Raw genomic sequence first — 26,249 nt, 5'->3', positions numbered from 1 at the left:
AATTTTTGTATTCTTAGTAAAGACAGGGTTTCGCCATGTTGGCCAGGATGGTCTCGAACTCCTGTCCTCAAGTGATCCACCCACCTTGGCCTCCCAAAGTGTTGGGATGACAGGCGTGAGTCACTGCGCCTGGCCTAAAGGAAGCTTTTCAATTTTTATTATTTTTAAAGCAAGCAGCAAGAAAACCAGCACCAAAGGATGTTGGCAAGGGCCTTTTGTTTTTTAGGAGGTGGAGGTAGTGTGGATATGCCAAGAGAGAATGGGGAAGGCTGATGGACTTGTTGGCTACATTTTTTAGCAGAAGAATGACTGTCCAAAGGCAGATGCTTTGGGGCCAGGTGGCAAAGCTTGATGACTGGAGGGTAGACGCAAAGGGTGCTGTGTGAGTGAGATGCTGGCATTCACTCCTCACCTGGCTGTGCTTTGGTGGTTCTGTTTTTATTAGGAATAGTGGGGAAAACATTCTATTGGAGTTGGCGTTGACATGTTGAGGTCAGTGCATCTCATGTGTCCCTTTTGCATATTCACTTGTCATTTGGACTTTGCTGTTTGGTAGAGCTGATCCTCTGCTGATTATAAGCCTAAGAAGTTTACAAAGAGTAGTTTATGAGACCGGAAAATAGAACAGGTTAGAAAGTAGAATTATAACAGCGAATAGGAATGCTTCCTCCATCCCCCTTTCTATGTGCTAAGTAAGCATATTTTCTTTTTCACAATGAATTGTCAACATAACTATGAGATAAGTTCTCATTATCCCCATTCTGCAGATGAGGAAATCGAGGGCCAGATAAAGAAAGTAACTTGATTGACTTCCCATTACATTTAGAATAGAAGGCCAACTTTTTACCCTGGCTTGTGAAGTCCTACTGGTTCTATCTTCTCTACCCTGTCTTTAACCTGTTCTTTCTTCGTTTCCCCATTAATGCTGCAGACATTGGGCCGGCTTTCCGTTTCTGGAATTTGCTAAGCTCTTTTCTGCTTTACGGCCTTTGTACTAGCCGTTTGCTGTACCTAAAATGCTCTTCCGCCTGATTTTTTTTTTGCATGACTGCCTCTATCTTGACTTTCAGGTCTTTGCTTAAACGTCTCTTCTTGTTTTTTTCTGACCAGCCAAAATTGCATTGTCACTTAATCATATCACCCAGTTTTAATTTTTTGCATATACTCATCACTATCTGACTTGTCTTGCTTGTTTTATCTGTTTCCTGTCTGTCTACCCTCACTAGATTATAGGTATCACGGAAGCAGGAACCTTGTATGTCTTGCTTTGATCTGTATCCCCAGTACCTAGTGTAGGGGTGGCATACAGTAGGTATCAATAAATATGTTCGATAAGAAGGAAGATTTAAGTTTCAAATGGAACAGTTCACTTTCTAGAGTCCTGGCTGTTCAGTTGTATATTTTCCATTTTCGTCCTATTATATAAAGTTTCCAAACTTCTACAGTGAGAGTCCTAAGCACACAGTCATTGCCAGGACAACTCTTAAAAGTTTATGGCAGCAGTTTTCAAACTTCTGGCTCTCAGGAGCTCTTTACATGCCTAAAAGCAATTCAGGACCCTAAAGAACTTCTGTTGATGTGAGTTACGTCTGTCTGTATTTACGATGTTAGAAATGAACACTGAGAAAATGAACACTGAAAAAATATTTTTAAAAACCAATTGCACATTAACCTATTGACATCTTTTTAATGAACAATAAGAATATTTTCCCAAACAAAAATTTTGAGAAGAGTAGCAATTTTTTTTTTTTTTTTTTGCGAATCACTTTGAGGTCTGGCTTCACAGAACATAGCTGGATTCACAGATCATATATCTGTTTCTGTCTTCAGTCTGTTGTTACATCATGTGCCTTGCAGACTCTGGAAAGCTTCACTGTACATGTGTGAGAGACTGAGTGAAAATGAAAATAATGCCTCGCTGTTATTGTGAAAATAGTTTTGACCTTGAAGTTTCCCTGACCCTTGGGCCACCATTGAGGGCCACCAGCTCCTAGAGTACATAGGTAATTTGAAATGTGGGGTTGTGGCATGGAACATTAGAGACAGGGAGAAATTGAAGGCTTAAGTGACAGGGTGCAATTGACCATCTCTAAGTCAGAGTATTGTATCAGATCTTTCTGTTCAGTTATAAATGCATGGGGATACTTTTCAGTTGTTTTTGTAAAACAAAATTGCTTCCTAAAGCTCCTCCTGAAATGCAAAGAAACGCTGAGAATGTGGAAGCTAGTGGTACTTGTCTTACGTTCATCTTTTTCTTATGAGCAAGATTAAACCAAGTAGTCCAGAAGTTCTACAGTGGGATGGGTCATTAAAAAATTATAAAGCATAGGTTCCTCTCTGTGTCTGGGAATAGCAGCTTCAAGTGTAACTTCCTTTATAACTGTTAGTCTCCAACCCTTGGTTCTTTTTGTAGCTTTTGGCCTCAGATGAAGTTGTGTCCTACAATAGAAATTAGATTGATGCTTATTGCTCTTAGGTTCTGTCATAACTGGTGTTTAAGGAACCAGGGTAGAAGCTTTTAATAATAGATGAGCTATATTCTGTGCTAGCCAGCTTCGCTGTTTAAGGAGGTTAAATGATTACAAATTCAGGCCTCTGGGGAGTGTTTTGCATGTGTCTTGGGTCAGTGATATATAAGATTTTCACTGTTAAGGTAATTTTGTGGTAAAATACAGAGGAGCTTGGTCATCAGGAAATTAATGGTGCACTGTGGGGATGAGGCGAGGGGGTGCAGGCATGGCGGGGATCCAAAGTATCTGACTCTCATGCTCAGAAGGGTTTCATTTCAGGTCAGACTGTCAGTGGGACTCCTCTGACCCCCCATTACTGAAAGTCAGACTGTTCAGCCCCAGTGGCCAGGCGGCTTCATCTTAATTAAAGGTAGCAGGCTTGACTTTGTGTCTTGGTAAAAACCGGCAGGTCTGTGGTTTTGGGTCCCTTAACTAGTATAAAGTCAATTTCTCATTTCCTCCCAAGCCTGTCCACCCTTGAGGATTAAGTGATCCATTAGGTAACTTCTTGGTTAATGAAGTGTCTCAGTTTCAGGAGTTGTTAACGTTTAAATTCGGAATTCTGTGTAGGCGAAAATCGAGGTTTTTTTTTTTGTTTTTTTTTTTTTTTTTTTTTTTTAAATGAATGTAATGCAATTAGTTAAGTGTGTGCAGGAGAAATAATATATGGAAAAATTTCAATAAGTGAGTTTTCTGCCACAGTCAAATGAGTGAGTTTTCTATCACACTAAAAGCTTTTAGAAAAAAAAAATTTCCAAACCTATCTTGAGCTGCTGCTTAAAATTAAATGAACATATTTCTTTTTTAGTGAGGCTGTGCTTTGGCCTGTTTTAACACCAGAGTGGAAGAGGTTCTAAATATTGAATTACTATCCCTTTGAAGAGGTTTCCACCACCCCCACTGCCAGCAGGGGACCTAGATTGATGTTAGAAAGCGGGGGAGTTGAGTTGAGGTCTGGCCAGCTTGGGTATTGTGAGTTTGGGTACTGAAAAACAACAGTACTTTGGAGATGCTGTCCAAGTATCAAGCCACCTCGTGGGCTTACAGAGGATTTAAACATTTCTGGGATCCTTGTTTCTCCAGATGTATTTCCTAGAGTATTGACCAGGTAAGCAACATTCATCAAGTAGAGGAATCACAGGACAGAGGTGAGTGAAGACTTTGAAGGAACAAAAATGAATGTTTTCATTTCAGACTCATTTGGACATACAGAAAATGAGCATAAAGGGCCAAGTATTGTGTTGACCACTTTATGTGGATTATTTGGTTTACTCCTCACAATGACCCTGAGAAATATGAAAGGTTGCCCTCTTTTTTACAGATAAGAGAGCTGAAGTTCAGAGAAGTTATGGAAGTTGCTTAAGGACACACAGCTGGTAATTTATGAGGCTAGAATTCAGACTCACATGTTCTGAGTCTGTTTCCAAGTGTACACTCTTGTCAGTACTCCAAGCCATTTTAGACATGTGGAGGGGATGATCAATGGGGATAAAAGTTAGAGTATCTTTCCAGGGATAAAAGTTAGATATTTTGTTTCTTGCTTCCAAATTTCTCATAGAAATCTATTGAAAAGGGCCAAGTAGGTTTCTGTTCTTCTTGATCCAACACTGTAAATTTGGCTTTAATTTGTTTTGGAGAACAGTCACCTAAAAAACAAACCAGGTGTGGTGGCTCATGCCTGTAATTCCAGCACTTTGAGAGGCTGAAGTAGGAGGATTACTTGAGGCCAGAGTTCAAGACCAACCTGGGCACCATAGTGAGACCTTCTGTCTACAAAAATAAGAATGAAAAAACTTAGCCAGACATGGTGGTATGCACCGGTAGTTCTAGCTACTCAGGAGGCTGAGGTGGGAGGATCACTTTAGCCTGGGAGGTCAAGGCTGCTGTGAGCTATGATTGCACCACTACATTCCAGCCTGGGTGACAGAGTGAGACCATGACTCTAAAAAACAAAACCAGTATAAACTCTTCTAGGCAGCAGATACAATGGAACTAAAGTGACATTGAACCCATATTTGACTGCTTGCTGTATCCCAGGTACTACCAGGTACTAGGATACAAAAGGAAAGAAGACAACTGAGGTTCTTGCCCTCATGAGTTTGCAGTCTAGTGGAGAAGACAAACAAACAAGTGAATTAGCAATGTTAGGACAATGGTAGTGGACCCAGGTTGCTATATAGAAGAGTATGTTGGAAACATATAACCCAGATTTGGGAGGTCAGAGAGGGCTTCCCAGAGGTGGAGACAGGGGCTGTGAAGGTGAGTGGGAGTTAGCCACAAGTGGTGGTGGGAGAGGGAGGGAGATGTCTCAGGCTGCAGAGACAGCATGTGCAAAGGCCCAGGGAACAGAGCATGGTGGGGGCCCTGGAAAAAAAATCATTATGGCTGGAGTATGGAGAGCAGGGGTCAAGGTAGGCAGGGCTAGATCATGAAGAGCTCCAAAGAGATGTTGGAAGGTTTTAAGCAGGGAAATGATATGGTCTGATTTATGTTTCTAAAATACCATGCTGGATATTGTAGGCAGGATAGATTGAGGAGGAAAGACAGATTCAGAGAAATGAGTAGGAAGGCCTTAGGGAGTCCAGTTGAGAAATGATACTGGCTGAGACTCAGGTTAGCAGGGGCAAGGGAGCTAGAAGAGTCAAGAGATATAGTAAAGCTTAAAGTCAGCAAAAATTGATGCTGGATTAGACTTTTTCATTCATTTGCTCGACAGGTATTTACTGAATACCTACTATATGCTAGGCATTGGTGTTTGGAATACAGTTGTATATAAAACACATCACACACAGATCTCTAGAATACAGCATATGCCTTGTAGGGTGTCAGACAGGAATTGCACAAATAAATGTGAACTTGTAACTGAGATGAAGACTGGGAAGGAGAGATCCATGGTGCAGAGTTTATAAGAGTGGAATTTAACTTCGTCTGAGGGGATGGGGAAGATTTTCTGGTGGAAATGGTAGTTGAATTTAGAGCTGGAGGGTGACTTGGCTATAATTAGAGCAAGGGGTGGGGTAGGGATGAGAGTGTTGTGGGCTTGAGAAAACAGCACAGGCAAAGGTCCTGTGGCAGGGAACATGAGAGAGGGAGGACTGGAGGAGCCACCAGGCTTTGCTGGTGGTCACTGAGAAATGGCTATGAAGGAGGAACAGGTTGGGCAGGCAGGTAAATTCTTTTTGGTACATTGAGATGCCGTGAGCTGCTAGGAGCAAAACTCTAGTAGCTGTGGGACATGAGAGACAGATTTGGGAATCCTCTTCACGTAACAGTGACTGGAGCCAGCGTAGTGGATGAGAAGACCAGGAAAGATATAGAGAAGGCAGAGAGCAATACAGATTCTGAAGAGCAGCTCTGGCTTCTCTTCCCCAAGGAGATCTCTCTGCATTTGTTTTTTTCTTTATTTGCACCTTTCTTGGGAATAGAATCAAATCCTCCCTGCCCTTTTTTTTTTTACGCACAGCTCAGGGAGCAATTTCAATAGAGGGCAAAGGGAAGCTCAGCCAGAGGGTGGTGGGAGGCTCAACAAAGCTGCCACAGCTTCCCTCTGTAAGAGTATCTCCCAGAGGCAGTGATCTACCTTTCTTTGCCTTGGCCAAAGCCACCTTGGAAGAATCCTGTTTTAACAGGTGCTTCCACCCATCAGAATGGTGGTAGGTGGCGGTGGCGGTGGCAGTCTAATAGTAATAGCATATATTGATGGCATGCCTACTTCATGCCAGATGCTTTGCTGAGTGTTTATAAACACTGTCTTGCTGAACCTTATGTCAGCTTGCTGAGGTAGGTGCTCTTATTCTCCTCATTTTACAGCTGGGAAAAGCGAGGCTTAGGGATGTTCTGGAACTTGCCTGAAGTTCTTCAGTGAGTAAGTGGCAGAGCTGGGGTTTGAACTTGTGCACTTTGACTCTGGAGCCTCAGCTCCTGCCTGTCACGGGCTGAGAGGTGCTCTTGAGGTCATTCTGTATCAGGAATTGCGGGGAGGATGGTGATGCTTTGTGAAAAGAAGCAAAGCCTTAAGGAGAAATAATCTAGATAGCATTCACATATGCAGAGGTCTTAGATGCGTCAGAGGACAGATGAATAGCATAAGTTCTCGGAGGCAGCTGTCCTTTGTGGGGCTAAGGGAGGGGACAGGAGTAATTGTTTTATTTTTTCACAGGCAGGGTCTTGCTCTGTTGCCCAGGCTGGAATGCAGTGGTATGATCACAGCTCACTGCAGCCTGGAGCTCCTGGGCTCAAGTGATCCTCCCAAAGTAGCTGGGGTTACCGATGTGTACCACCATGCTCTGCTAATGTATTTTTATTTTTATTTTTTGTAGAAATGGGGTCTGGCTGGTCTCAAACTCCTTGCTTCAAGCCATCCTCCCACCTTGGCCGTTTAAAATGTGATGACAGGCATGAGCCACTGTGCCTGGTTTAGGAGTAATTGTTTGAACAAGGCTGTTTGAACATAGAATAGGCTCTATTGCCCAGTGAGACCATCCATAGGCAGCGTGATGGGGAGATTTCATTATTGGGCAGGGGATGGAATTACATGCTTTACAGGGTTCCTTCCAACTTTTATTCCATGATTCTGTGTTTTTTGAAAGGTTAGAATGCTCTGTGTCTGGCAGTTGTGTGTAATTCGCTACTGTTCACCTTTTTTCATCAGGGGAATTAGGAAGGATAAATTATCTTCCCTGAAGTAAAATCTGTCATCATGGGTCATATAGGAGTTCATTTGTTATGATACACATCTGACTTTTTAAACAGGGGATCCTTTACTGAGTTTAAATTTTGATGCCCTGGAATCTTTCAGAATTCCACTTATCTCTCATGGAAGAAAAATAAAAATAACTAGCATAGATCAATTCAAGTATGTCAGCCACTGTACCAGGTGCTTTTCAAGCATTATTTCATCCATTGCTCACCACAGCCTCTTGAAGTTAAATTATCCCCATTTAGCAGAGGAGGAAATGAAACCAGAGAGGTGGTGGTGGGCTCCTAATAATAAGCTAGATGATGATAATAATAATAGTAATAAGAGCTTAGGGGCAGAGAGCCAGGGTGGAGTGCGGGAGCTGAGTGCCTAAGCCTGCCCTCATGTGTGTCAGGCATGGCTTGTCAGCAGAGCCCCGGGTGTCCGTAAGTGTTTGAAGTTCTGCAGCTCCGTGGCAGGTTGGCGCCAGCTCTGTTTTCTCTGAGGTGGTCCTTGTCATGGTGTGAGTGACATAGGAGCCCTGAGTGCAGCTGCTAGAAGTTCACAGGCACAAATGGTCCACGATCAGATAAAGAGGCGGGCTCTTCCACCCAGCCCTGAACAACAGGAAGTCTTCCAGAAGATTGCTCCTAGGCCCATCACTTCTGGGGCGGACTTTCCACCTCCACCCCTCCAGACCACAGAGGCCTGTTCTGTTGACTTTCCCTGCCTTTGTTTTTCCTTCCAGGACGTCACTGATAATTGCACTAAAACCTATCCTCCTCCCCCAATCTCCTTCCTCCACTTCACTAAGGGGAGGCCAGAGGAGATCTCCAGAGGTTTCTAGCCAGACCTGCAAGCTTTCTGCCCAGTCCTTTGTGAGGGGAATTATCACATGAGACCCCTGGGGAAGGATCTGTCCTCCCCCACTTTTTGGTTGTTTTTAATTGGGACCCCTGGCGGATTGCCCAGAGGATCATCAGCTGTGGTGGGTGGACTGGCCTGTGATTTCAGGGGGAGATGTAAAATGTAGCTAAAGGTTACTTACTCACTTATCTCGGCCACTTAATAAGTATCTTGGTTAGAAGATGCTTAATTTTTTTTCTGACTTACGAAAGTATTACAGAGTCATGGTAGAAAAATTAGAAAACAGAATTGTGCATAAGAAGAAACTCAGTTCTCCGTAATCATCTGGAGCATAAGAACATTTAACATTTTAACCTGTGTTCCCAGGATCACTGTTGATAAACACCTCCACTGAAGAGTCAGATAGACATAGGTTGGGTGCAGTGGCTCGTGGCTGTCATCCCGGCACTTTGGGAGGCTGAGGCAGGCAGATCACTTGAGGCCAGGAGTTCAAGACCAGCCTGGCCAACATGGCAAAACCCCATCTCTACAAAAAATACAAACATTTAGCCAGGCATGGCGGTGGGTGCCTGTAATCCCAGCTACTCAGGAGGCTGAGGCATGAGAATCGCTTGAACCGGGGAGGTGGAGGTTGCAGTGAGCTGAGATGGCGCCACTGCACTCCAGCTTAGGCAACAGAGCGAGACTCCGTCTCAAAAAAAAAAAAAAAAAAAAAATGTCAGATAGACCTGGGTTATAACAACCCTGGTCCTCCTGCTTGCTAATTTTATGTGACGTGGGGATCTTACCTGTCTGTATTACACCTCAGTGTCTTCAACCACAAAATGGCCATAATGGTAGTTCCTACCTCCTGCTATGGTCATGAGGATTCACTAAGAGAACATTTGTAAAGCACTCAGCACAATGGTGGGCATGAGAAATCCTTGATAAATGCCAGCTATTATTATCAGAAAAGAAAATAATGCAGAACTGTGCTGTAGGAATGCAATCTCCAGACATCTATTGCAATGATCAGCTGCAAGCAACATGGGGTACATCATGCTTTGTCACTCAAGGACACTGAATTTTCTGCTTCTTCCCATTAAGGGCCTGGAATCTTTCAGTAAGGTATCCAGGTGGTGGTGATGGTTCACAAAACAGCAGGCATTTTCTCGCCTAGTCTCCACTGGGGCTGAATGCTTATCTGAAGGGTGATCCTGAAAGGAGAGCCTTAGTCACACTGGACAAGGCCCTAGTCCTCTTGCAGAGCACATACCTGCTCTTCTGCATTTGGAAATTCCCTGGTGTCCTTTCAGGATGCCAGGGTGTACAGACATAAATTTGGTCTGGTTCAAAATTCAAATTGTCTTCTAATAATTGGTCTTAGAAGTATGCTGACTTCCTGACCCTTTAAGATAAAGCTTCATAATATAAGCGCAGAAGGGAAATATTCATCCCCCTTGATGTTTTCCATTTGTGCCACCTTTCTGGATGCTGTTTAAAACATTGGTTTGCCTTTAGGTGTAACATATGTAGTTACGAAGAATTAAACAATGACATGATTCCAGAGAGTGGTACTTGTCAAACTGTCCTTCTGCACATTATTTGTGTATCTTCCCTCAAGGTCTAGAGATGCTGGCTCTTCTGTTTGAGAGTTTATTCTGTGTTCTCAGTTGCTGTCTCCCTCTATAAATAAGTTCATGTTTAATGAAATGCTCTTTATCTCTCCTGCAATGTCTGGGTTGTTGGAGGGGAGGGAAGGGGATGACAAATTAGCTTTTCCCTGCAGCTTCTCACAAGCAGTGAACTGAGGTTCTTTAACATAAGTTTGCTTTCAGTAGCTGACATTCCTGCTAAGGTAGGAGGTTGCTTCCCGAAGTGTCATGCTGATCATTGCTGCATAATTCTTCCTGAAAGAAAACTTGGCACCCAGAAAGCAATTGAAGGAGACACAATACCGTTCCACACCGTTACAACTCTTGTGACTGTGTGGGGTAAATGGCTTCTGGAAGGGGAAGTTGAGTAAATTGATGGGAAAAAGGGGGTAAAGGGGTCTGGGTTTGGAGGAGGGGTTTTGGGAAAACCTGGGTTGCCCTGGGCATCTCCACAGCAGATGCCTGAGGAAGCACTGGGCTATTAGCTGCAGTCCACACCAGCACACAGTCTTCCCCCATGAGTTTGGTTTTTAAATGTCAATTTAGCTTTTTACAATTGGTTCCCACTCCTCAATATTTATGGCCCTGATGAAAGCTGTTTCTAGGAGTCACATCAATATTTTTGTTAATATTTGTGTGTGTGTGTTTAATGGTTTCTGGGCTATGTAGAGATTTTCTGAGACTTAAGAACTTTTTCTAAGACTGCTTCTAACTAGCTGTGTGTCCCTGGACAGGGAACCTTGTTATTCTTACCCAAATACTGAAAGATATGGGCCAGGTGCTGTCTAAAGGGTTTTCATCCTCTGGAAGTGTTTCCTGGTGAAAGATGAAAAGGAAAGACATTTAAGTAGCATTTGGGTGAAGTGCATACAGTTGTGGAATTCTTAAAAGGCCTAAAAGCCTGCTGGAAATTTGTGGTATTTATTACTAGGTTTCCTTTTATTAATGTCATTTTGTTGCTTTGGTACCTTAGCTCAGGCACTGTGGCCTTGCCAGAAGCAAGTTTTTATACCAGGTGTTTCCTTCTGACTTAACATTCCCTGAGGCAAATTGAATATGTTAATGTTTCATAAGTCAGACTTTCCAAGTGACTCCCTAATCACTGCAACGTTCTTGGCTGCGTTCCCTGCAGGCTTTCTGTTCACTGCAGTTTTTATTATCAAGGGTCCTCAACTTGTAGAATCTGATTTAGGCACGGTTTTGTTAGAAACAAATGTTACTGTGGTTGGAATATCCTGAAATTAAATAATATACGGGAAAAAATGTTGTTGCATATGTCCTTACTTGGCTCATTGAATTGCCTGCCTGTCAAACTCTTATTTAAATTTGACTTTTAAGTAAGGCACTTTGGAAAATTGAGCTAAGCCAACTCTTAGTGACTTTTTTCCCCCTCTGAACATTTCTTTTCTTCTAACAATGCTGCATATTTTACTTTGTCTAGGATTTTCAAGAAAGACATGTCTGACAAAATGTCTAGCTTCCTACATATTGGAGACATTTGTTCTCTGTACGCGGAGGGATCGACAAATGGATTTATTAGCACCTTGGGGTAAGAGCCTGCAATTTCTTGTGTGGCAGGATTTGTTTAAGACATCATAACATCAGCTTAAAACTGATTTTTCTAACCTAAGAACGTTACCATTTTACTTGGCTTTCTAAGTGCGGTTGAAATCACAAACACCAAATCTCATATTAGCCAACTTTAACCTCTTATACAAAAACACAATTTTCTGTATATTTCTGAAAGAGCAAAACCTCATTATTTAGGACACTATTCTGAGTTTATTAAAATTTGCTCTTCCTTTCTATATAAAAGGGAGAGTGCCTTTATTCCACTATGGAATACAGTTTAAATGGAATAAAGTGTAAAGATGAATATTTACAGAGCCCAAAGAAGTGCTTTTTAGTTTTGTAAAGGCTCTTCTTTTCAAATAATTGACTCCTTTATAATATAAGCAAAGACCAAACCTCCTGGGCTGCCTATCTCTTTTCTTTGAAGCAGACATTTCCTACTTTACATTGCTGTGTGCATTTGAAAATTATAAATTGCATAAAGTTCTATAAATCAGATTTTTGGTCTTTTGTGCTTTTTTCCCAATCTTTGTACAACTTTCAAGGGTATAAATATATTTCATAATGTACTCATTTGATTATCGTCTCCCGTCTCCTCCTACGCCTATTGTCTAGAAGAGGAAATGAGAGGTGAAATAGTCCCAAAGGCAGACAGAAGCAGAATGGAGAATCAAGATGGTTAACTTCAAAATAGTTACGAATGGTCTATATTGTCTTTGCGTAGAAAGGAGTAGTGAGGACCCAGGGTGGCATTGTTGAATTTGGCAAGAGCTGGTCTCAAATAAACTGGGGGAAGGAAGACCAGCAGCTTCTCCAAGAACCTCATTTTTACAGCAGCCAAGACCTTCCTTTTAATTATAGCTATTATTTAAAGCATGCTTGTTTTGTGGTATTTGTGCAGAATGAGTATTCCTAGGCTCTCATGCAGGTTATTCCACACTCAGGGAGCACATTATTATAGATACAGAATTATAGCTCAGTTAGACTTGTGCTCCCACTGTGGAGAGATTTTGTTTCAAATGTCATCCAGTGAAAAAGAAGTCATCCATGACTGCCTGATCACCAGATCCAGTGACTTTCTACATTTGACCTATCTCCATTATGGACCTACCCTTAACAATTTATCTCCATTATGGACCTACCCTCAACAGCTGCCCTGCCTCTGACTGTCCCTCCTTTCGTCATGGTTGGCTCCTTCCTCTTTTCATCGTCTATGGTTGACTCTTTTACCCTCTTCTTCTTTTCAGCAATGACAGCAACAGTAATAAATGAAAAGCACTAAATGAGCCCGGTGGGTATGTGCTGTGTGCTAGGCACTATGCTAAATACTGTGCCTACATCTTCCTTAATCCTCACACAACTATCTATGGTGAACACTATCATCATTACCATTTGTGGAGGCAAAACTTTTGAGCTTCAGAGAGGCAAAGTCACTTGCCCAAGATTTCACAGCTCAGAAAATTCCAGACTCCAAGATTAGGGCTGCCAACAGTTGCTCTCTGCAGGCCAGCTTCTCTCTTTCTGGCTTCCTTGTCTGCCCACAGCTCTCTCTCCTCCTTGACTGTGCACAGCCCCTATCTGGATGCCGGGTTAAACCTCAACCCACTCTATTCCCATGTTTGCCCTGGGGGTCTTGATTTCCCAGTCACCCAGGTGCCTCCTGAGCCCCTGAGATCTTAGTACCTTCTTTCTCTTCCAGGGCAACTCTTCTTGAAAATCATATGAAGTGCTTTTTAAGTGTTTTCCTCAAACATTGTAAACAAATTAATGATGAGTCCCTCCTGCCCTTTTAAAGTGAGGAGTGCTTCTTTTTGAACTTTGGGTTGCTAATACTTTCTTGAGATGAATACTTTATTTTCTCAGTTGCTTGCACATATTTGAGGATAGCAGTGTAAAAATAGGGTTGGAGAGAAAGTTTGACAACTCTTCCTGTTTTTAATATTTATGGAGGACTTGTGGACTACAATGAGTGACTGCCAGTCGCTGTGGGACTCACTGTGTAGCACTCCAGCCCCATCCCATTTGTATAGATGGTGGTTACCTCCAAATGGCTTCATCTACTGATTGAACTTTAGAACTCCAATAGGATCTTGGAGGGCAAGTGTGTGTGTGTGCACACTACTCAGTGGCATGCTTCTGAATTGCCTTTTTAGCTTGTTAAAAATAAAGGTTCAGCTTGGTGCAGTAGCTAATGCCTGTAATCCCAGCTACTTGGGAGGCTGAGATGGGAGGATCCTTTGAGGCCAGGGGTTCAAGACCAGCTTTTAAGACCAGCCTGGACAACACAACAAGAACCCTGTCTCTTTAAAAAAACAAGATGGGGGGGATTCTTGGGCCTCATCCTACAGCACAGCTTTAGTAAGCTAGGTTGACAGAGTCCTGGTGTCAGTATATTTGGAAACAATAAGTCTGATGAACATCCCCCTCGTTAAGAATCCCTGAGACCAACTTTCATTTTACAGATGAAAAAACTGAGACTGGTAGGGGTAAAATGCCATGGTCACGATCATGCTGCTAGTAGGTGGCAGAGTGCCATCTACAATTCATTGGTCATTTGAGCTTGACTGGGGCTCCTCTTACCACTTCCTCCCCATTTGAGAATTTGATGATTTATTTATTTATTTTTTTCTTGAGATGGAGTCTCGCTCTGTCGCCAGGCTGGAGTGCAGTGGCATGATCTTGGCTCACTGCACCCTCCATCTCCTGGGTTCCAGCAATTCTCCTGCCTCAGCCTCCCATGTAGCTGGGACTACAGGCACCCGCCACTACGCCCAACTAATTTTTGAATTTGTAGTAGAGACAGGGTTTTGCCATTTTGGCCAGAATGGTCTCGATCTCTTGACCTTGTGATCTGCCCATCTCGGCCTCCCAAAGTGCTGGGATTACAGGTGTGAGCCACCATGCCCGGCCATGAGAGCTTGATGATTTATTAACCTAGCCCTACCTTGGATTCTGAGCCCACCCTGTCAAGCATTATGTTAGCTCTGGGGGCATTACTGTACTTACACTCACAGGAGCTCGGGGTGGGTGTTTTATATATGTATATTCTGCTCTTGATTTTTACATGAGAACTCAGGCCATTGGCTACATTGTCCCTCTTGTTTATACAGTGAGGTCTTGTGTCGTGAAGCTGAAGGATGCACACTGCTGGTGGGGTACCATGGACACTTTGATTTACCCACCAAATAGATACTGAGCTGCCAGTCTTGGGCATCTTCTGGCCTTCATGGAGCTGGTAGCCTGGTGCACCTTTGGAGTCTCAGTCAGTGAGGTTGGGAGGATGGAGAAGGAGAGGCAGAGAGTGTCTGGCGCAGGAAAGGCTTGGGGGGGCTTTGTGGAGAAAGTGGGGCTCTTAATCTGAGTCCTGAAAGACAGGCAGGACTTTAGGAGGCAAAAGGGAATCTTGGAGAATAGAACAGTAAGGGTAAAGGCTGAATATTTAATGGTACCTTGCATTTGGGATAAGAGGAGGCAGCACAGATGAATGGAGGAACCCTGGAAAACCATGGTGTGTTAGCTGGGAACAAGTGCAAGTTCTGTGGTCAGTTGGAAGATTAGCCAGTTCTATCAGTACCAGTTTTAGGAGCTTGGACAAGTTGTGTAACTTCTCAGAGTCTCAGTTCCCTCATCTGTTCAAAAATATATTTTTAAGTGGTTCTTCTAAAAGAATTGTGCAAGTTAGACTTAGCAGTCAGAACTTTAAATACTGAGTCTTTATGTAATGTGAGCTTATTTATTTGTAATTTTTTTGTACTTTCCCCACTAGTTGCTTTTGATGGTCCAGAGTCCTTTCATATCTTCATGAGTTTACGCTCATGGTTCTTTCCACCTGGAAACGCTCCCCTCTAGCCTCCAACATCTATTTCGACTCTTCCAGTAGTTCCATTAGAACTTCCTCTGTCTGCAGCTTCTCAGATGACCTCAGGCACAGTTCGCTTCTGGCTGTGTTTTTTTTCTTCCTTCTCTTATAGCCCTTAGATTATATTTTCTTTATCAGTTTGTTCTTAAGGCTCCTGCACTAGCCTTGAGCTCCCAAAGAGCAAGGGCCTGGCTCATATTCACCTGGCAAAAAGTCAGCTCCTCAGCGACTCTTAGTTGAATGCAACGGCTCCTTGTTGTGTCTCGCGACTTCGGCCACCTTGCATGCTATATTCAAATCTACCATGGACATGGTTATGGGAAAGGAGCCACAGGAAACAGTAACCTTAATGTGTCCTTCACAGAACAGAACCCTGGGCTTTCGGATTAGGTTTAGATCCATGCATAGGAAGCCTCTAGTGTAAAGAGTTCCTGGCAGGAGAATATGGCAGTCTAAATGTTGCACAGGAAAAGCCCTAGGATATCTGATTTCTGCATAGTGCTGAGAGTTTCATTTTCATACACCTGACAGAGCATTTATCTGTCTTCTTTACAGCCTGGTTGATGATCGTTGTGTTGTACAGCCGGAAACCGGGGACCTTAACAATCCACCTAAGAAATTCAGAGGTAAGGTGGTGGCTTTCCTGGAGTAGTCACCTTGACTCACTTGAAAATTCATGAAGTGTGTTGTTGGGGTGTGTGTGTGTGTGTTTATAAGCAAAATAGGCTTATTTACTTATGTATTTTTTTCAGAGTATGATTTCAGTTCTAAGCTTTACAACTTGAAAAATGCATACATAAATTTAATATCAAGATTGGGATGGCTTTTTACTGGGTCCTTAATTTGTCTATTGAATATGTGTTGACAAGTGCTAATTCGGTTTAAAGTCTTACATTTGTACAGGTATTTCTTCAAACAAATAGGATTTATGGATCCAGTCACAAGGAACATTCATTATTTCAGCAGATCTCACTGTCTCTTTGGAGATGCTGATATTCTTAGATACATTCTTTAAGAGGTAGCTAATGATACCTCACTCAACATCTCACTGGAATGAAATGTTCTTAATTATTGCACTTGTTTTTTGAGTTAAAGACATAGGCAGGCTGGGCACGGTGTCTCACGCTTGTAATCTCAGTACTTTGGGAGGCCGGCGTGGGCAGATTGCTTGAGCCTGGGAATTCTAGACGAGCCTGGGAATTCTAGACCAGCCTGGGCAACATGGTGAAACACTGTCTCTACTAAAAATACATAAATTAGCTGGGTGTGGTAGCATGCACCTGTAGTACCAGCTACTCAGGAGGCTGACGTTGGGGGGATCACCTGAGCCTGGGAGTTCCAGGCTGTGGTGAACCGAGATCCCACCACTGTACTCCAGCCTGGGTGACAAAGTGAGACCCTGTCTCAAAACAAAAACAAAAACAAGACATAGGCAGGGCAGCTTTTCTACCCAAATTAGTTTTTCTTTAGGCCTCCTGAATTGGCATCTTTCTCCAAAGGTAGCTTAGTTTATTGTAGGAGGTCTTTGAAATACACTTGGTATCTTAGATGATAAACATTTGTTTTTCTTTTTTTTTGTTGTGGTTAGTGGTCCTCAGCTCTAGCCACATGTTAGAATTATCTGAGGGGTTTTTAAATAGATGCTTGGGGCTCCATTGTAGATCTTAGGACTTAGGGATCCACTGTAAAGCCCTAAGCATCTATTTATTAATTAAATTATTTATCAATTAAGGTAACTTCTGGAATTGGGGATGATTCTTTACAGCCAGGGTGGAAAACCACTGGGTTAGGTATTTGATTGATGGCTTCAGTCCCAAAGGGCTCAAATCTTGCCATTTGCAGATTATATAATTCGAGTTCTAAGTTCTTATTGTTTAGTGGTTTAGAAACTTTGACTTTTTTGGATAAAAGCTAAATAAATTAGAATAAAATAGAACGCAGACGTTCACATGTAGAAAAGCCATTTGGAAGACATTTGGTGTTGAGTTGCATCCAGTTGGCGTGAGACTATCAGGAGAATGTTTTCACCTGAGGATGGGTGGGGGTGGGGGGAGGCTGTTAAAAAAAAAGAAAAACGGTTGTTGATATAAGTTGTAAGAGGAACCCAAGGTGGCGATTGCCTCCACCGCCTTTTTCTTCTCAATCCGTCTTTCATGTTTCCTTCCAAGACAAGACAAAATCTTGAGTGCTGCAGAAATGAAACGTTTCGTCCAACAATCATAATTCAGTCACTCATAGAATTACTTCCCCACTGTGAATATTAAAAGGGACAAGATCAATTTACTGTGCCAGGCCCTGTGCTAAGCACTCTGCCTGCATTAGCTCAGGGAGCCATCCCTCCTCCCTAGGAAGAGACTGATACACTCAGAACTTAAGAACCTTGTCTGAGGTCACATGGCTGGTGACTGATGGAGTGGGAGCCGTGGTTCTCAACTTTGGCTGCACAGGGAAATCACCTGGAGAACTCTCAGAAACACTGATAGCTGAATCCAGCTCAGGGATTTTGAGTTAACTGGGCATTGGGCTTTTTGAAAGCTTCTCAGGTGTTTCTCTTGTGCCGCCAAGGTTAAGAACCATGGCTAATGAAATCTAGGCTAATAAAACCTGAACTTTGTTATTCAGGGAAGAGCTGGTCTAGGTTTCGCTTTTGCAGCTGGGACCAAGGGGAGGGATATGCATCAGGAAGGCATTGCTTGGGTCCAGTGTGAGCTCTTATCTTGTTCTATAAATAAGCCTTGGGAGCTGGGAGATGAACCTGGGAGAGAGTCTAATGTACTGTACAAAGTTAACTAGTGGCTATTTGTTTTTTACAAATATATGAAATATATGCACATAATTTAAAATTTTATTTTTTAAATCAACATATATTTATGTTGTGCAACATGATGCTTTAGAATATGTATATATAGTGGAATGGCTAAATTGAATTAATTCACATATATATTACCTCACATGCTTTTTTTTTTTGGTGACAACATTTAAAAACTCATAGTGAGTTTCAAGTATACTGTATATTGTTATTTGCTGTAGTCACTATGTTGTACAATAGATCTCTGGAACTTATTCCTCCTAACTAAAATTTGTATCCCTTGGCCAACATCTCAATCCTCCACCCCAGCCCCTGGTAACCACCATTCTACTCTGTTTCTAGGAGTTCAATCTTTTTAGATTCCACTTATAAGCAAGATCATGTGGTATTTGTCTTTCTGTGCCTGGCTTATTTCACTTAGCATAATGTCCTCCAGGTTCATCCATGTTGTCACAAATGAACCAGGGACTGTTTGAATACAGGGTTAGAATGTTAAAAATAAATAGGACTATAGCAGGGGAAGTCAGAGGAGTCATGTTTTTCTGGCATGACTGTAAAGGTGCCTGGTGCTTGGATGTGTATATGGTGGCTGATTTGAAGTGACTGTTTTGAGATAACAGTAATAGTCTGACAGAAGCTATTTGGAAGGAAGCAAACTCCTTTTACAGCCTGGCCTGGTTCTACAGGTGGTCACATGACAGTGACTTGATTTGTTGACTGCTTTTCTCCCTAAATTAAAAATAAAGGTTTCTGGGTTGTGAGCTGCTTTGTCCTTGTGGGAAAATCTGGTTCAAAGCAAGCTCTGCTGCAGGCTTTGGGAATGTAGGTCAGGACTTCCTTAATTCCATGTGCTAAACCAGAGGTCCCCTGCACCCAGGTGAGGGGCCTAGGCAGCTCTGCCTTTGCAGGCTGCCTCAGTGCTGGAAAGATCTGCTCCTCCACCGTGGAACTTGGGCAGTGAGTTTTAAAAATTTTTCCAAAGCATTCCTTCAACTGCGGTGCAGCATACTTTGACATTTTTTTTTTTCTAAAATGAGAAAGATCTCTGTTTTGGAAGCAATTGCTGCGTTTCCAAATATAAGTGTATTTTGGAGCTGAAGTCATTTTGATGTTTAGAAATTGTGCATAGGGCAGTTGGGCAATTTGGAGGCATTTCTAGTCCATTTCCTCATGGACCCGTTGCACCCTAGATTTTAACAAACACATATGGAAAAGCGAGATGCTGGCAAGCAGCCGAATGGGATGATGGAGTCTTTATCTGAGCAATCAGCAGAGCTGCATGTAGTCATTTGGGTTTGCTCTTGCTTCCATTGTTTCCTTGCCAAGTTATTTCCTATATTGAGAACCATCATAACCTGTTCTTAAGTAAATGGAAATCCAAGGACTGTTTATGCAGTATTCCCCATGGCTTCTGACTTTGCATCTTTAATTTTTGAGCTCCTGAGATCTGCAGCCCTAATGGTTAATAAAAGAGGTTCTTGGATCAGGCTTCCTGGTTCATATCCAAGTTCCATGAATTCTTTGCTGTGTGACCCTGAACAGATTACTTCACCTTTGCGAACCTTGGTTTTCTCACCTATAAAATGGGAGAGGATAATAGGCTCTATCTCATAAGGTCATTGGGAAGATTAATTGTGTGTTAAGAATTTAGTACTGGGGGAGCCTGACCCTTAGTTAAGAGTTTAAGCCTTATTCTTTTCTTTGTATTCCCAGTACTTAGTACAGAGTCTGGTACTTGTAAATCTCATATTTAATTTTATGAGAATAATTATATATATATATTTTTATTTTATTTTATTATTATTATACTTTAAGTTTTAGGGTACATGTGCACAATGTGGAGGTTTGTTACATATGTATCCATGTGCCATGTTGGTGTGCTGCACCCATTAACTCGTCATTTAGCATTAGGTATATCTCCTAATGCTATCCCTCCCCCCTCCCCCCACCCCACAACAGTCCCCGGAGTGTGATGTTCCCCTTCCTGTGTCCATGTGTTCTCATTGTTCAATTCCCACCTATGAGTGAGAACATGCGGTGTTTGGTTTTTTGTCCTTGTGATACTTTACTGAGAATGGTGATTTCCAGTATCATCCATGTCCCTACAAAGGACATGAACTCATCATTTTTATGGCTGCATAGTATTCCATGGTGTATATATGCCACATTTTCTTAATCCAGTCTATCATTGTTGGACATTTGGGTTGGTTCCAAGTCTTTGCTATTGTGAATAGTGCCGCAATAAACATACGTGTGCATGTGTCTTTATAGCAGCATGATTTATAGTCCTTTGGGTATATACCCAGTAATGGGATGGCTGGGTCAAATGGTATTTCTAGTTCTAGATCCCAGAGGAATCGCCACACTGACTTCCACAATGGTTGAACTAGTTTACACTCCCACCAACAGTGTAAAAGTGTTCCTATTTCTCCATATCCTCTCCAGCACCTGTTGTTTCCTGACTTTTTAATGATGGCCATTCTAACTGGTGTGAGATGGTATCTCATTGTGGTTTTGATTTGCATTTCTCTGATGGCCAGTGATGATGAGCATTTTTTCATGTGTTTTTTGGCTGCATAAATGTCTCCTTTTGAGAAGTGTCTGTTCATGTCCTTCGCCCGCTTTTTGATGGAGTTGTTTGTTTTTTTCTTGTAAATTTGTTTGAGTTCTTTGTGGATTCTGGATATTAGCCCTTTGTCAGATGAGTAGGTTGTGAAAATTTTCTCCCATTCTGTAGGTTGCCTGTTCACTCTGATGGTAGTTTCTTTTGCTGTGCAGGAGCTCTTTAGTTTAATTAGATCCCATTTGTCAATTTTGGCTTTTGTTGCCATTGCTTTTGGTGTTTTAGACATGAAGTCCTTGCCCATGCCTATGTCCTGAATGGTATTGCCTAGGTTTCCTTCTAGGGTTTTTATGCTTTTAGGTCTAACATGTAAGTCTTTAATCCATCTTGAATTAATTTTTGTATAAGGTGTAAGGAAGGGATCCTGTTTCATCTTTCTACATGTGGCTAGCCAGTTTTTCCAGCACCATTTATTAAATAGGGAATCCTTTCCCCATTGCTTGTTTTTGTCAGGTTTGTCAAAGATCAGATTGTTGTAGATATGCGGCATTATTTTCTGAGGGCTCTGTTCTGTTCCATTGATCTATGTCTCTGTTGTGGTACCAGTACCATGCTGTTTTGGTTACTGTAGCCTTGTAGTATAGTTTGAAGTCAGGTAGCGTGATGCCTCCAGCTTTGTTCTTTTGGCTTAGGATTGACTTGGCGATGTGGGCTCTTTTTTGGTTCCATATGAACTTTAAAGTAGTTTTTTCCAATTCTGTGAAGGAAGTCATTGGTAGCTTGATGGGGATGGCATTGAATCTATAAATTACCTTGGGCAGTATGGCCATTTTCATGATATTGATTCTTCCAACCCATGAGCATGGAATGTTCTTCCATTTGTTTGTATCCTGTTTTATTTCATTGAGCAGTGGTTTGTAGTTCTCCTTGAAGAGGTCCTTCACATCCCTTGTAAGTTGGATTCCTAGGTATTTTATTCTCTTTGAAGCAATTGTGAATGAGAGTTCACTCATGATTTGGCTCTCTGTTTGTCTGTTATTGGTGTATAAGAATGCTTGTGATTTTTGCACATTGATTTTGTATCCTGAGACTTTGCTGAAGTTGCTTATCAGCTTAAGGAGATTTTGGACTGAGACAGTGGGGTTTTCTAGATATACAATCATGTCATCTGCAAACAGGGACAATTTAACTTCCTCTTTTCCTAATTGAATATCCTTTATTTCCTTCTGCTGCCTAATTGCCCTGGCCAGAACTTCCAACACTATGTTGAATAGGAGTGGTGAGAGAGGGCATCCCTGTCTTGTGCCCGTTTTCAAAGGGAATGCTTCCAGTTTTTGCCCATTCAGTATGATATTGGCTGTGGGTTTGTCATAGATAGCTCTTATTATTTTGAGATATGTCCCATCAATACCTAATTTATTGAGAGTTTTTAGCATGAAGGGTTGTTGAATTTTGTCAAAGGCCTTTTCTGCATCTATTGAGATACTCATGTGGTTTTTGTCTTTGGTTCTGTTTATATGCTGGATTACATTTATTGATTTGCATATGCTGAACCAGCCTTGCATCCCAGGGATGAAGCCCACTTGATCATGGTGGATAAGCTTTTTGATGGGCTGCTGGATTTGGTTTGCCAGTATTTTATTGAGGATTTTTGCATCAATGTTCATCAAGGATATTGGTCTAAAATTCTCTTTTTTGGTTGTGTCTCTGCCAGGCTTTGGTATCAGGATGATGCTGGCCTCATAAAATGAGTTAGGGAGGATTCCCTCTTTTTCTATTGATTGGAATAGTTTCAGAAGGAATGGTACCAGTTCCTCCTTGTACCTCCGGTAGAATTCGGCTGTGAATCCATCAGGTCCTGGACTCTTTTTGGTTGGTAAGCTATTGATTATTGCCACAATTTCAGAGCCTGTTATTGGTCTATTCAGAGATTCAACTTCTTCCTGGTTTAGTCTTGGGAGGGTGTATGTGTCGAGGAATTTATCCATTTCTTCTAGATTTTCTAGTTTATTTGTGTAGAGGTGTTTGTAGTATTCTCTGATGGTAGTTTGTATTTCTGTGGGATTGGTGGTGATATCCCCTTTATCATTTTTTATTGCATCTATTTGATTCTTCTCTCTTTTCTTCTTTATTAGTCTTGCTAGCTTGATTTTGTTGATCTTTTCAAAAAACCAGCTCCTGGATTCATTAATTTTTTGAAGGGTTTTTGGTGTCTCTATTTCCTTCAGTCCTGCTCTGATTTTAGTTCTTTCTTGCCTTCTGCTAGCTTTTGAATGTGTTTGCTCTTGCTTTTCTAGTTCTTTGAATTGTGATGTTAGGGTGTCAATTTTGGATCCTTCCTGCTTTCTCTTGTGGGCATTTAGTGCTATAAATTTCCCTCTACACACTGCTTTGAATGTGTCCCAGAGATTATGCTATGTTGTGTCTTTGTTCTCGTTGGTTTCAAAGAACATCTTTATTTCTGCCTTCATTTCGTTAAGTACCCAGTAGTCATTCAGGAGCAGGTTGTTCAGTTTCCATGTAGTTGAGCGGTTTTGAGTGAGTTTCTTAATCCTGAGTTCTAGTTTGATTGCACTGTGGTCCGGGAGACAGTTTGTTATAATTTCTGTTCTTTTACATTTGCTGAGGAGAGCTTTACTTCCAACTATGTGGTCAATTTTGGAATAGGTGTGGTGTGGTGCTGAAAAAAATGTATATTCTGTTGATTTGGGGTGGAGAGTTCTGTAGATGTCTATTAGGTCCGTTTGCTGCAGAGCTGAGTTCAATTCCTGGGTATCCTTGTTAACTTTCTGTCTCGTTGATCTGTCTAATGTTGACAGTGGGGTGTTGAAGTCTCCCCTTATTATTGTGTGGGAGTCTAAGTATCTTTGTGGGTCACTCAGGACTTGCTTTATGAATCTGGGTGCTCCTGTATTGGGTGCATATATATTTAGGATAGTTAGCTCTTCTTGTTGAATTGATCCCTTTACCATTATGTAATGGCCTTCTTTGTCTCTTTTGATCTTTGTTGGTTTAAAATCTGTTTTATCAGAGACTAGGATTGCAACCCCTGCCTTTTTTTGTTTTCCATTTGCTTGGTAGATCTTCCTCCATCCTTTTATTTTGAGCCTATGTGTGTCTCTGCACGTGAGATGGGTTTCCTGAATACAGCATACTGATGGGTCTTGACTCTTTATCCAGTTTGCCAGTCTGTCTTTTAATTGGAGCATTTAGTCCATTTACATTTAAAGTTAATATTGTTATGTGAGAATTTGATCCTGTCATTATGATGTTAGCTGGTTTTTTTGCTTGTTAGTTGATGCAGTTTCTTCCTAGCCTCGATGATCTTTACAATTTGGCATGTTTCTGCAGTGGCTGGTACCATTTGTTCCTTTCCATGTTTAGTGCTTCCTTCAGGAGCTCTTTTAGGGCAGGCCTGGTGGTGACAAAATCTCTCATCATTTGCTTGTCTGTAAAGTATTTTATTTCTCCTTCACTTATGAAGCTTAGTTTGGCTGGATATGAAATTCTGAGTTGAAAATTCTTTTCTTTAAGAATGTTGAATATTGGCCCCCACTCTCTTCTGGCTTGTAGAGTTTTTTTTTTTTTTTTTTTTTTTTTTTGTCTTCAAATTCTTTGTGGGTGGGGACGTGCACATATGAACCCCTGGACTTGGATTTGAGCCCCAGTGCCCCTCTATGCAAGCTGAGTAACCTTGATAGATTACATAATATTTCTCAGCTTGTTTCCTCACTTGTGAAATAGGGTAAAACAATTCCATCCTTATAAAGATAATATGCATAAAAAGCCTAATAGAGTTCTTAGTACACAATAGTTGTTCAGTGCGTGGTTGCTGTTAATTTTCACAGTAGATGTAGAAGAGTTCAACATCGAACACACTTGCTTTTTTTTCTGTGATGGTTGAAAGTACATTTCCAAAGTGAATTGCTTTTTTGGGTGTGTGTGATTTACTTGAATGTATCTCTTGCCTCTAACTTCCTCTGTAGGAAGAAAAGGTTGGCTGCACATCTGTTTCACATAAGCCACATCTTTTTCATCTGAATGAATTTTGGACAATATCATTGTCCTCGTAAGGGATGAGGAGAGTTGAGACTTAGAATAATGCAGCAACTTTAGTTCTTTTATTAATGTGGTACCATTTTAAAGCCCCAGCGTCCATGGAAGGTAAGGCAGAACCTCTTCTTCTCCCTGATTTGTGTTGTCTTTGCCGATAATCTTGAAAGACTAGAGAAGGCAAACGGCAGATTGAAACAGGGAATAGAAACTTTGTGGTTAGTGAATTCCTTTCTCTGTATTATCTTTTCCTCTTCCCACTTTTACCAGTCCCTCCCCCAGCTCCCCAGTGCTAAATATAAAGGCATCTTCTGCAAAGAAAAGGTGGAAACTAACAACCAGTCTTCATTTTGCTCCCAGAATCTCTGCTCTTTTTAAATATAAATCACCTCCAGGGTTGTGGGAGTAGAAACAAGGGAACTGGGCTTTTGGGCAATTAGATAGGCTTTAGTGTTGGTCATGCCATTATTGCATGAGATTCGGGCAACAGTCAGGCTCTTGCTTTCAAAACCTAGTCTTCTCTGTTCACATCAAGAGGCCCGTCATGGCTCCAAATTCTTGATGTTGGACAGATGTTACCATATCAGTAATATCAAAATGTGCCGCTTTTAACCTTACAGGGAGCCCCATAGTTTCAGAGTGAAAGCTGTTTGAAGGGAAACTTACAGTTCAAAATGAGGAGAAGTTGGGGCAGGAAAAAATGAGAGGAAAGGAATCATTATTCTATCACTAAGTGGTTTATATGAATTGGGGAGGGGATCAGACAGACTGAATATGTGGATGTTCCAGATAAGTATCTTACATTTCTCTTTCCCAGTGAAGTTGGTTTCAAGCATCATAGTCCAGTCTAAGCAAACGTATTGTGAAAAATGAGTGTTTACCTCCAGCATTGAGGCTCTACTGTGTACCAGCTGCTGGCCTTGGTGATGGCAGGGCAAGATGAGTTACAGTCCTTCTTGCTTTCAGGAGTCTTAAAGTTTCATGGGGAAACAGACCCACATTATAAATTACAATAGCCAATGTTAATACAGCATTTATTTTGTGCAAAGCACTTCCTTTGAATTATCTCTTTTAATTTGAGGAACCCACCTATGAGGTGTAGGTCTTGATGTTCCCATGATGCAGTTGAGGAAATGGAAGCTCTAAGAAGTTGGGTAACTTGCCCATAGTCAGTTAAATGTCACTTCTTAGAATGATTATCATTCATTTCACAAACACTTATTGCGTAGTTCCCGTGTGCCAGTCATTTGTACTCCATGAGGAAAGAGACATTCTCAAAGAAGTCTACATCAATATGTAATGAAAATCTTTAAGGAACTTCTTTAGAGTAATTTGTTGTCTTCACTGCAACTGTTTATATATAAGTAGAAGCAAAGCAGGTGAAATTTCTTCCTACCTAGTATAAAACCTGGCCTACTGGGGAAAAGTAGGTGAGGATGCTTTTCATGTCCTAATCTTTTGCTGTGCAGCACCCCGAGACCAGAGCACATCTATTTGGTACCTGACGCCATTTGAGATGACAAGAGTTATGAGCTGGTCCAGTGCCATGTGACTTGTGAGTGTCGTAGCCAGAGCCCTCTTCCAAAGGCTGGGTCCAGTGCTTTTCTTCCTTTGTAGTTTTATGGAGACAAGGTCTCACTCTGTTGCCCAGGCTGGAGTGCAATTGTGTGGTCATGGCTCACTGCAGCCTCGACCTCCTGGGTT

The 26,249-nt window shown here is 41.7% G+C and overlaps 1 protein-coding gene across 16 annotated transcripts in view; it reads left to right on the top strand.

Annotated features, from left to right (window-relative positions):
- Window positions 1-26,249, top strand: part of ITPR1 (inositol 1,4,5-trisphosphate receptor type 1) — a 355,914-nt gene that overhangs the window by 12,252 nt on the left and 317,413 nt on the right. For all 16 annotated transcript variants that reach the window (XM_055259821.2, XM_055259818.2, XM_055259814.2 and 13 more), the window contains exons 3-4: window positions 11,131-11,238; window positions 15,676-15,746. In XM_055259821.2, the coding sequence (XP_055115796.1) occupies window positions 11,147-11,238; window positions 15,676-15,746 (163 nt within the window). In that variant the 5' untranslated portion in view covers window positions 11,131-11,146. The remainder of the gene's footprint in view (window positions 1-11,130; window positions 11,239-15,675; window positions 15,747-26,249) is intronic.

The sequence above is a fragment of the Symphalangus syndactylus genome, chromosome 21 (assembly GCF_028878055.3).
Source record: "Symphalangus syndactylus isolate Jambi chromosome 21, NHGRI_mSymSyn1-v2.1_pri, whole genome shotgun sequence".
Classification (NCBI taxonomy): domain Eukaryota; kingdom Metazoa; phylum Chordata; class Mammalia; order Primates; family Hylobatidae; genus Symphalangus; species Symphalangus syndactylus.
The sequence above is the reverse complement of the archived record's forward strand: the minus strand, read 5'-3'. Positions and strand labels throughout refer to the sequence as shown.